This window comes from Pseudonaja textilis, chromosome Z (genome assembly GCF_049901715.1).
Source record: "Pseudonaja textilis isolate UNSWEBS1 chromosome Z, rPseTex1.2, whole genome shotgun sequence".
In the NCBI taxonomy this organism is placed as follows: Eukaryota; Metazoa; Chordata; class Lepidosauria; order Squamata; family Elapidae; genus Pseudonaja; species Pseudonaja textilis.
This window is the reverse complement of record NC_142008.1, coordinates 33,185,808-33,198,869: the sequence shown is the minus strand read 5'-3', so window position 1 is coordinate 33,198,869 and position 13,062 is coordinate 33,185,808. Positions and strand designations below refer to the sequence as shown.

Here is a 13,062-nt window from a genome sequence, read left to right as displayed (position 1 = left end):
CAGTAGGGTGCCACAAGGTTCCATCTTAGGCCCAGTACTCTTCAATATCTTCATTAATGGCTGTGATGAGGGAATAGAAGGGGAACTTACCAAATTTGCAGATGATACTAAGCTGGCAGGAATAGCTAATACCCAAGAAGACAGGCTCAAGATCCAGATGGAACTTGATAGACTAAACACTGGGCCATATCTAACAAAATGAAATTTAATGTAGAGAAAAGTAAAGTCCTATACTTAGGCAAGAAAAAACCAAAAGTATACATATAGACTCGGTGAAACTAGGCTCAATAGCAGTAACTGTGAGAGGGATCTTGGAATCTTAGTGGACAACCAGCTAAATATGAGCCAGCAGTTTGCAGCAGCAGCCAAAAAAGCTAATGCAATCCTAAGCTGCATTAACAGAGGTCTACAATGAAGATAAAGTGAGGTACTAATACCATTCTATAAAGCCTTAGTAAGACCACACCTAGAGTGCTGCATCCAGTTTTGTTCACCACATTATAAAAAAAGATGTTGAGAGTCTAGAAAAAGTACAAAGAGCACCAGGATGATTAGGGGAGTGGAGACTAAAACATACAATGAACGGTTACAGGAACTGGGTTTGGCTCGTCTAGTAAAGAGAAGGACCAGGGGAGGCATGATAGCAGTCTTTCAATATTTGAGGGGCTGCCACAGAGAGGAAGGGGTCAAGCTATTTTCTAAAGCGCCTGTGGGCCAGACAAGGAATAATAGATAGAAACTCAACAAGGAGAGAGTCAACCTGGAAATAAGGAGAAATTTTCTGACAGTGAGAACAACTAACCCATGGAACAGAAGTTGCCTTCAGAAGTTGTGGGAGCTTCATCACTGGAAGCTTTCAAGAAGAGACTGGACTGCCATCTGTCAGAAATGGGGTAGAGTCTCCTTGCTTGGGCAGGGGATTGGACTTGATGACCTACAAGGTACCTTCCAACTCTGATTATCTGTTATCTGTTAAGCAACAAAGTTAGTCATGCAGTCACAAGTGGGAGGGGATGGGTGATAAAGAATGATGAGACGATTGATAGTAATAGTAATGCAATTTAGTAGATACTGGAAGATACTTGAAGTAGACATATGTCCTGATTAGTTAAAAAAAAAAAGGCAGCATCTGTGTGGAAAAAGCCTCTTATAAGTGTTTGGGTAGAGTGACATGTTAGACAGGTAAAGTGGTAACAGTAATCCCAAACTTGCAATATAATGTATCTTTTTCATGATTTTTTCTTCATGCTCTCACTCTGCTGAACACCTAATTCTCACAGTACTCTCATGTCTATTTATCCGTGTAATGTGGCTGTAATATTATCCTACTCATTTTCTCTACTACTTATTGGTATTATGATGATGATTATTGTGTTGCATGTGCACTGAGAGCTCCTGCACCAGCTACAAATTCCTTGTGTGTTTAATAACACTTAGCCAAATAAAGTATTTCTGTTCTGTTCCATTCTATTCCTTATCTTTTCTTAACTATTTTCTAATTTTTCCTTTTTTATTTTTTCTCATCTCTTTTATCTTTTTTCTCATCTTTCCTATTGTTTTTCTAATATTTTTCCTATTTTCTTATTTCATTATCCTTTTTCTTATTTTTTAACTTTTATCTCATTCTTATCTTTTATTTTATTTTTATATTCTTACTTATCTGTTCTTATTTTTTCTTATCTTTTTAATCTTATCATTTTTGTCTTTTCATACTTTTTCTTATCTTTTCCTATTTTTCCTTATCATATCATCTTTCTTTTCTTATTTTTTCCTATTTTTATCTTTTTTTTACCTTATTTTGTTTTAACTTTTTTCTTCTTTTCTCATCATTTTTTCTAATCTTTTTTATCTTTTATTCTTTTTATCTTTTTTCTTATCTTTTCCTGTGTCTGATCTCATCATTTTTCTTATCTTTTCTTATTTGTTTCCTTATCCTTTCCCTATCTTTTTCTATTTCTGATCATTTGTTTTTTCCTTTTCCTTTGCTTTATCCTTTTCCTTATCTTGCCTTATCTTTTTTCTTTTTATTAATTTTTTTATCTTTTTACTATTATCTTTTTTATCTATATAATATGGTGCTACTTTCTTTCTTTCTTTCTTTCTTTATTTATTTATTTCTTTATTTATTTTTATTTAGTCAAGCAATTATAAGATAACAGATATAAGTATAAACATAGCTATGAATACATGAAATGGATACATATAAGAAAAAAGAAGAGAAACAATAGGACAGGGATGGTAGGCACGTTGGTGTGCTTATGCACACCCCCTACAAACCTCTTAGGAAAGGGGTGAGATCAATAGTAGACAGTCTAAGGTTAAAGTTTTTGGGGTTTGGGGAAGAAATCACAGAGTCAGGTGCAGTATCCCAGTCATTGACCACTCTGTTGCTAAAGTTGTATTTCCTGCAATCAAGTTTGCTGCGGTTTACCTTGAGTTTGTATCTATTGGGTACTCTTGTACTGTTATGGTTGAAGCTGAAGTATTCATTGACAGGTAGGACATTGCAATATATAATTTTATGTACTATACTTAGATCGGACCAAAGGCAGCATAGTTCTAGGTTTTCTAGATCTAGAATTTCAAGTCTGGTGGCATTAGTTATTCTGCAACAAGTAGAGGAGTGGAGAACTCTTCTTGTGAAATATTTCTGGACTTTCTCAACTGTATTAATATTAATAAAACTTACGGAAGAAAAGTTCCTCTGGCCAGTTGCTGTATATTACATTCTATTGGACAGAACAGAGTTTTATCAGCTAACTGTATCAAAATAAGACTTTGGGGCTTGGTTTAATCAGTTTTATAGGTTGGGAACATATCCACTCACAAAGACTGTTTAAATATTTTTGGATAACTGAATGATTGCTCAGTGTGCTGAAAATACATTAGAATATAAAGTAGCAAGTTCCAGAGAAAAGCATTACAGGGTGATCAAACAGACTCCCAAACAGGAATTTTCTGACAGGGTTTAGCAAGAGATTAATGGGAAATCTCTGGTAATTTTCACTGCAAATTCTTTTGTAAGATAACCTCAAAAAGAAAATGAAACAAAATGGAGATAAATGGATAAGAATTTGTAATCATAGCTTTTACTACTCCTGCCTCCAAAAAATTGGACCCAAGTTTGTAGCATGTGGATGAAAATAAAATCAGAGGATTTAAGAAGTATACACATTTCTTATAAGAGAGATTTAAGGTTTATCAAATCAAAGAAGGTACGCCAAGGAAGTAACTTTACATAAGAAAAATAATCTGACAAAAGAACAAGTTCAATAGATAACAGTGATAACTAGAAGCAAGAGACACAGAATCTATTCTACATTACTAACTGAGAAACAATTTCACACCCTATTGAAGAAGACTGTAACTTGAGGGGGAAAAAACAAACATTGTGGAACAAGAAAGATAATGAGTTGGTGATTTGGAATGACATGAAACCATAACAAATATACTGTGTTGCGGGAGCACGGAATAAGGGTTGACTTCCAAGATTTATCAAGTTTATTGATAATTATTTCTTTCTGTTATGAGTATAAATTAAATTGCAAAGAACAGTTACATAATTTTACTATCTAGGAAGGAAATTCAAGAAGCTGATGTCATTTATATTGACTTTTATGACAGAAGACTGGAAGGAGAAAGAAGAGTGACTTGCTTGGTAGATAATGTCAGTGGAAAAGGGCTGAGTCTTTGGCATAAATATGAATACTCAGACAGCATTTATACGGAAGTTCATTTGTTAAACTCATTTATTTGAAAGAGCTTGTATTTTAATTGAAAGCATAATAGCTTGATGCATCAGGTCCAATGCTCCCAGCAGGACTTTGTGTAGAGAGCTATGTCCTATTTCTTTGTGCTTCATGTAGTAGGACTACACTGTCTTCCAGGAAGAAAAGACACTCAATGGAACATATATCCAGCTGTGCACAAACAATTCCTATCTAAAGTCACAAATCTTATTTAGCAGTAAATAACTCATTTGCATACATTTGAGGTTTGTCACTCTGTTGTTTAGTTGGATGTTATTTTGGATTTCCCTTCACTAAACAGCATACACTTTTTTGTCAACCTATGCACATTTTTTGTTTTATTTTACAAGTTTCATTTTTTATTTTTGGTTCTTTTCTTTTTGCATAATTGACAATGCAATTTACTGCATGTGTGCTTTCTGCACCTTAGACAACTATATTAAGATGTAATCACCTAACTTTCCAGTTCAGACTGTTAAAAAAAAAATCATTGTGACTAATTGCCAATTAATTTGTAGTAGTTAAAGGTAGGGGCGGGGCCAGAATAATTGCACCTACTAATTAAAATTTAAAATATTCCAAAGTGTCATCCTTAGGTGTCTAGAATACATAATTTCCATTTTGGTTCAGTGCTGGGTCCTGTAACAAACCTGATCTTGACAGCTTTATTAATTTAAAGGCTCAGCAATATCTATTAGTATAAAACATGAAAAAATGTCATTAATCATTTATTTTAATTTTGCAGCTCTGTCATTTTCTCAGTATGTTTAAAAATTATGATGACACCACCATGTTTTCCAATTTACCTGTGTGAAGGGGAAATGGATCACACTATTTAGGGGTGATACTAGACTAAATTATTAAAGCTTAATTAATGCCAAACTAATTATATTTAATTTCAGTTGGTGCAATGATATTGGCAAGAAATTGTTTAATTTTTTAAATGATATTCTGTGGTGGATCTCTGGCAAGGAGAATATCTCTTATAAGAAATAGAATGTAAACAATGACAGGAATGGTAGTATAATTTAAAAACTTACAAATCCTCCTAAACTTGTTTTATATTTAATAGGTCTGAGTTGCAGGTGTGCATGTGAAATTAGTCTTTTCAAGTCACTAAAGCCACCCCATGTTTTTCTAGACTTGCTTGCGTGGACAACAGAAAGAAAGTTCCAGAAGAGATCTGAAAACTGAGAAAGACAGGATTGTGTTTAATTATTTGAAAAGAGTTACTTTTATGGGCTCCTGTGCATTATCAACCCACAGTTATTGTTCCTCTGTAGTTTTAAGCTCCTGAGTCTTTACAATCTTCAAAAATTACCTTCAAAAAGTGAACACTTTCTGCAGCAGAGTCATGTCCTTGATAGCATTTTATATAGGTCTCCAAGCTCATCTTTTCTTGCAATTTTGTTTGTTTCCTTGGTTGGTTGTTAAGCTTTTTTAAGTCTTTCAAATTTGTCCTCCATAGAAAGCAAAGCAATAGTGTTTCCAATGGCAGCAATAACTGACTCTTTAGGATAGGCCAAAAAATCCGAGTTGGCCTTCAGTGACCCAGTTTGTTTAGTACTCAAATGAAAGGAAACAGGCTATTTTCTCCATTAATGATAGCCTTAGTGCCTCAGCATTTTTTCCTTTACTGTTTCCTATCATTGTCACTGCATTGCTCAATCCAGATGTCATTCTGAAAAAAAATAATAAAAACCATCTATTGTCTGGCTTCATTGATAATATAAAGGCACAATTTGTTCAATAAACTAAAACTGCTCTATGGATAATTTTCTAAATGCCACCAAAATACAAGATATAAGAAGCAGAATCCAAAGAAGTATGTTACATTATTTGTAATACATTAATGGAAAATACTTACATTATTAAACAACTTCAAATATTTCTTAAATATTTCTTCTCTGCAAGTTTTAACAGGACTTTTAAAATACATTTCTATTAGGGTATGAAGATTAACAGAGCTAAAATGACCCAATACAAGTTTTTGTCCTTCAAAATCTCCCAAACTTTCAAAAATACTTAAATAGGGGGAAAAAAAACCCACCACCACTCTGGATAGTTATAAAAATGTGCTTTTGCATCATGGGCTATATGAAGCCATAAACTGTAGTCTGTAATCTCTTGATCTATAATTTGAACAGAAACTAAGAAAGTGAAAACTTCCAAGCATTAAAGAAAAGAAATTCTGCAGGTCATTAGACCTAAGCTAGGTTAGAATGCTGTTTTGAATATGTGAATTATGAATTTGTCAATATAGAATTCATTCCAACATATAAGAGGAGATCTACAGATATGCCATTTCATATCTAATAGTGTCCTTTAGAGTAGGCAGTTAATGGATGAGTTCACTCATGCTTTAAAATATATACAGGTAAGGTGGAGTTTTAGGACATGATCAGCATCTAAATATAACTACATCAAAAATAAGGGTACATATCACATAAACATCAGTTCTCATATTAAGGTCTTTCTCACATACATGGTTTGTTTTGCCAGGCTTGTAGGAAGAACTGTTAACTATAATTCTCCTTTCAATTTTTTTTACTGGACTGGGGAAAAGAAGTGATTTCGTTTTTTCTTTCAAATAATTCACATTACAATTTTACTGCAGAAATGTATCAAGGATAGCTTTCCATGTAGCCTTTTCACAACTTCATGTATATATGCACAAGTGCGCATGCGCACACATACACACACACATACACACACACACATGAGCTTTAAAGAAGAAAAAGAATTTTTGGCCAAAATGCATACATAAATGCAATTTTAGGAGAAATACATAGGAAAACCCACACAATTTTTCATGAACATTTCTTTAAAAGCTACAGTTGAATTAAAACAAGTTAAGATTAGGAAAAAAGAGAAAGTAAAATTGATCATTTATTAAACATAGAACTCCATGTATGTTCTATATGTTAGTTTGGGAAATAAGTGTGTGTGTGTGTGCGCGCGCGCACACGTGCGTGCATATCTTTGATTGCAAATTTTCATCCAAGAAATAGTCTTTCTTCTGTTTTAATGAGCCTCTCCTCTTAGTGTACTTTTTTGTTATTTGGTACTGCTATTAGTGAATGACAAGTGAAGGATATTCATTTTGGCTTGAAAATGTCAGGTATGCACTTTAAGAGATATATTTTTGCCAGTTTTAATGAGTCGGTGTTTCTTTTTCAAAGAAATACTTATCTCTGATGGGGGTGCTGTGTAGATGACAACTGATATTTAATAAGTGATAGCTCTTGTATTAGCAGTAGTTCACTAAAGAAAATGTCTCAAATAGCTTTTGAAAAACTGTAAGCCTCACTGGCCCAAAGGCAAGATGTGACCTTTTTATTACATAATGAGAATCATTTATTATCTCACAATGTATCTTAAAGTCACAGACAAAATGCCACTTTGATAATTGCTTTCAATTAGCTTTGAGCATAGCATACATTCATAAAATGTCTTCTCTAATTTAGAGTTGAATTAGAGAAAATTGGAGACATAATCTACACGAGGGTTGTCTCATTTAAGGTGATTTCTGGTTTTATATCAAAGAAATCAAAATAGGTAGTTATGAAGTAATCTTTCATAGGGTTTTAAACAGGTTTTTCATATTTGATTTGATTTTACTACCAATTAATTAACAAATTAGAATGCTACTTAATCATTTTTGACCTTTTTAATATGCCAGACTTCAACTTCAAGTCCTAGTGGTTATTTTCAAATTTAGCATGGAAGTTCATGTTAACCGCAATGGACCCAGAAGTATAAATAAGAAATTGTGATATAATTGAGTGCCAATTTTTTATATATAATGGATACAACATTCATTATTATCTTAATCCAGCAAGAGCAAAATAGAGTAGAACCAGCTTCTACCTCTTTTTTGTCAAATAAGGGTTACAACAGACCACACTGGAGAGAAATATCCTAACCAAGGGGAGGTTAAATTTGGAACATGGATCAGTTACTGTATTGAGATTCATATCCAACAGCTCTATTCTGAATATGTATATAGTTGCAAGCACATACTTTTTCTATGCTATTTATAATTCCTTGGATCCAATATATATTGAATTCTGTTTTATCCTATAAATTGGAGCAGTTGCCTATATAATTGGAATTTTACATTATAAATGAGATTCCACCAAGTTGGCAGGATGACTATTATATGCAGGGAATACCGTGGCTTGTTTTTCCCCAATATTCTTTTTGCCTACCACATATCTGGTCTTTTATGCAAAATATATATTTTATCTGATGCTTATTGTTACTGTGTTTCATATGTGTTTTCTTATATTTCATGATACTGTGACTTTAAAATATTCTAAAGCAAATGTAAGTAGACACTAGGAGGATGAGGTAGTGACTTCAATGTAATTGATATGATTATGTTAATCTTTCATTTGAATATTGGTCTAATCAATTATCAACTTTAAAAAAAATTGTATTCACTTGCTCTATGTTCTATTGCAGGGGTTTTCAAACTTGACAGCTTTAAGACTTGTGGACTTCAGTTCCCAGAATTCCTCCTCCAGTTATGTTAGTGCAGGAATTCTGGGAGTTGGAAGTCCACAAGTCTTAAACTTGCCAGGTTTGTAGACCTTTTTCTATTGGAACATGTTTAAAAGTTAGGAAATGAAAGCTTAAAATTATCTTGTGACAGATGATATAATTATAACTGTTTTCTTTTTCACCAGATAAAAATTACCCACAAGAATCAAGCTCCAGTTCTGATGGGGCCTCCTCCGAAAACTGGTTTCTTCTCTTCCATCATTAAAAGAACAAGGAACTACAGCAAAGAGTAGTTCAAATCTTTCAAAATCAAATGAGCAGGGATGTAGACTGGAAATCTTTCAAGGGTTTTTAAAATATTCTCTACTGCATAATCATAGAAGCAGGAATAACAGTTGCTCTGACAGAATTAATGTAAAATGATGCTATTAGAATAATTTGTTGCCACAGTTTTGTAGGCATTTTGCATGAAGAAAGCTAATGTTTACATAAACTGATAAACCATATTTTTGTTGCATGCATTACAGTCACTAATTTACAATATAAATACACTATGAATGGGGGTGGGGAAAATGCAACAATGTTAGAAATGTGATTTTCATACAATATGATCTTCAACCTGCTTGCTCCAGTGTTTAGATGAGATATTTAATTCCTTGGACCTCTTCAGGCCTTTATTGAGGAAAATATAGAGAGATTTATTATAGGCTTACTGCTTACAAATAAATAACACTTCATCAGTTGTCTCTCTTAAATAGAAGTAGTCCAGATTAGTGTGAATCCAATTCATTTCAAGACTGAAATATGAAAAATGCATTTATTTTTCTGTGTTCAACTTCACTCAGAAACATATTTAATAGATAATACATCCCATTATCCACATGAGGATTAACTTTCACATAAGCATGTTTAGGATTATGTTGTTTATATTTACCATTGTTATAACATTCATAAACATTCCCACCAAAATGTAGGTATAAGAATGGATTTTAAATAAATGTTGCTAACCTTTTTCTGGAATAATGAGCTATTTCACAAAGTACAGAAGAAACCCTAAATTTATCTAGTGCTGGTTGAACCTGAATGTTCACTCATTCTTGTCTCTCCAATAAATATAATTATTTGATTCCTTTGTTTTCAAACAATTATCACAGTCACATCTCATTATATTCTATAAATGGAATATGCAAAAATTAGCTAGCGATGTTTGATCTCTTGATGTCAGTTTTAAATATTCTCCAGTGCACCAGATATAGTTACAAATAAGCAAATAATATGCCTAATAAACAACATTTCTCTTTCTATCAATCAATATAGTAAGTATATGATGAATTTGATTAATGGATACATAATCCATTTTCTGGATAAGCTTCATTTTTCCAATCTCTTAATTACAATTAGCATATGTAAGTAACTGTGCAAGAACAGGGCCTGAAATTCACAATAATCATAGAGGTTCACAACTTTGTGTAATTATTTAAATCTCATCGATGAAAGATTACTAGCTCTTGTTAGGCACAGGGTACTAATATATGGATAGACCACAGTTATTGTGGTATTTTATGTAGTATAAAGTAAGGAAATCATTCACTGAAGAGCTTCGCTATATCCAGCAGCTTCTGTAGTTGATGCAAGCCCTTGTTCTATATATGTCCTTGTGGGACAGAGTTATGTCTTAATGCTGTTTTCATTCTTCTGATGGGAGCAGTAAGAACAAGCTACAAATGGAGAGAGTAAATATTAACCATATCAATCACAACAGGGGTGTCATCTTAAAATTTTTCTCGTTTCCTGGGACCCCAGGCCTAGTAACATAACCTAGTCTTACAAACTTATAAACATCACCTTAGAATAATATATTTTCTAAGTATCTATCTTTCACAAGTATACAAGAGATTCTGGGTTTGGAAAATTCTTAAGCCAATTTTAATTCTTAAAGAAGTTAAAGAAGATTGTGACAGCTCAGTTCTCCCTCTATCCTATGGTAGTTTTCATATACATAATAGGAAGTGACTGTTTGCAGCCTTTTCCAAGTTTGGGAACTATTCAGAAATTTTGAAATCCATTTTTCTAGAATTCTAAATGGTACAGAAAGCTTGTAATATACTGAGTAAATTTAAGATCAATTGTGGCAAGAAAGCAGGTCAAAATGCTGAGATACAGAAAATTATTTTTGCTATTCTTTTGTATACTAAACAATAGACAACCTTTTACAAGTTCTCCAAACCTTATTAGATTTTGTATTCATTTAACCCTTAAATGTAATAAGATTTTAGTATTCTCTTAGGAGATTGCTAAAATCTTGCAAGAATTGGGATGCTTGTTTTTAATTGAAGGGTTGTGACTGGGCCATCAATGAAGATTGTGCCTTGCCTTTGAAAAAGTTATTACTGTTGTATTGAGATTTAACATATTTAGATCATTGAGCAACATAAAAATTATGTGATAAAGTCTTTCTTGAATCCAATAATTTCTATTAAGGTTGTTCTTTCTCTTTCATGGCCTCTTAAAAATGCATTTAATTGCTTCATGGCTGTAATATACTTTGTGTGATCTTAACAGTACTTCCTCCTGGTGAAGCCCCTCACTGCTTTAGCATTGCAAAAATTTAATATGTATAACAAAGTCTTTGGATTGAATCCAGACTTAATCAGAATAGACACTTTTAAGAGATGGGTCTATTTCAGTGTTATACTCTAAGCACCAGGTAAGTATAGGTGTTTGTGATTTCTTTTTCTCTTCTTTGAGAATTGCTTGAGTTGTATTGTTGCATCTCTTTTCCTCAAACTTGCTACCATAAAAACTTGCTTAAAATGCATGGATTATTAATCTATACCATATATTGCTAATTATCAGTCAAATGTCTTTTCAAGTTGATTCACTTATCTATATGAAATGTATTCACGTAATACACAATATGGTACATATGCTCATGTTACAGAATTTGATTGATTTTATCTGTATGTAATTGAAGATAAATCCAGAGAAGCCATTATTGGTAATGACAAGTACATGAAAATATCCTTAATACTCAGTAAACATTAGCAGAATACCAATTAATATGGTATTCAAGTTGAGAAATAAGATACCTGTCACCAAACATAAGGTTGTAGAGTTTAACAACCATGGGTACTGTGATGTTAACAACTATGCTACATCCATAATAGTGTAACTATTATCATTTTCTTATGAGCTACATGAAAATGTCCATTACATTTAATACAATGCTTATACACTATCTATGCTTCTAGGGTAAATATATCTCATTTAGTATCACATAAATAATGTGTATGTAGATTTTATGAAATTATAGCTACCATAATAAATATTTTCGCATAATGATACAGTTTGGTGCATGATTTTCAACATATTTTGTCAATTTATTTTTCCAAAAAATGTCCAAAGACATACTTTTTTCTTTTACCAAATCTTTGTATTTCTTAAGCATTTGACATATGCTCTTGCTACTATGCAGTTTGCTAAAGAAGCACCTTGGGAAGCTTTGCAGGAGTGATTCATATAAAAGTGTAAGCAGTAACCACAGTGTTTTGATATTTACAGAAAAAACAACACCTGTGTTGACAGTAGACTAGCAAAATTCAATATTTTCTGAGTGCTGCTTTCAAATAAGCACACTTTCATTTACAAAGATTGCCAGATCCTGGAACTGAGATTAGAATATACATGAGATTGTTAAGCATTTCTCAATGTGGTAGATTTCAGATGCTTTGGAACAGCTTTGCTATAATACTTACCAGAAAAGTCATTTGAAAAAGTTGAACTTATCTAACTAGCCAGGGGCATAGACTAAATCAGTGTAAGTTCCTATGTGTCACAGGAGCCTCAGGAAATGCCATTTCTTTTCCATCTTGAAGCAAATACAGATAGTCCTCACTTAATAATTGTAATTTGGACTGGAATTTCCCTTGCTAAGCAGTACAGTTATAAAGAATGATGTTACATGACTGTGGGACTTAGTGATGGACATTCCAACACCACTGGTTGCCATGATCAAGTGAATCACCATAGGTCATTAAACAAGCACATTTCATTCTTGCTTTTGAGACTTCCAACTGGCTTCCCCATTGATTAATTGTAGGAAGCTGGCAAAGGAAGTGGAAGATGATGCTATGATGTAAATGGAAGCCAGGTACCAAGTGTCCAAATCACAATTACATGATTTCAGAGACCACTCTGAGTGCACAGACTGGTTGTAAATGTCACTCATTTACTTCCCTTATATGTTCAAAAAATCATTAAGTGAGTACTGGCTGTATAGCACAGTTGTGAAGGTCTACCCATTTTCTGTATTTTGGACTTTTTAAATGAATCAGTAAAAATCAATATTTAGGATTATGGTAGACAATTGGACATAATCTTTTTTGTTTCATTGGCTCACTTTGAAACATTTTACATGGCAGAGCAAAGAAATCTGATATTGATTGAGGAGAAAAGGTAGAGTTCTTTTTGCCTAATTTTTACGGTGCGGTATTAATTTGAGTGTATAGATTTTTTTCTAGATCAAATGTACCTTATTTTTTTATAAACAGTGCTATTTGCAACTGTAAATAGAAACATAATCTGCTTTTGGAAATTGGATCTAAAAGGAATAAATTCTATCCACTAGACATTATTGGTACCATTATCAAATATTTAGGTGTTCCTTCTCTGGATTCATGTGCTTTCTGACTTGAATTAAAATTTATATCATCTTTATGCAGTAAATTACTGCTGGGTTGAGATGAAAGGGATTATCATAAAACACACTGAAGAAACATCACTTAAGATGAAAGGGATTATCATAAAA

General features: G+C 32.8%; 1 protein-coding gene across 1 annotated transcript in view; it reads left to right on the top strand.

The window, feature by feature from the left end:
* The window catches only part of DGKB (diacylglycerol kinase beta), a 279,608-nt gene extending 268,011 nt beyond the window's left edge, over window positions 1-11,597 (top strand). Inside the window, exon 25 of the mRNA XM_087918197.1 lies at window positions 8,441-11,597. Coding sequence (XP_087774323.1) covers window positions 8,441-8,548 — 108 coding nt within the window. The 3' untranslated portion in view covers window positions 8,549-11,597. The remainder of the gene's footprint in view (window positions 1-8,440) is intronic.
* The last annotated feature ends 1,465 nt before the right edge of the window (window positions 11,598-13,062 follow it).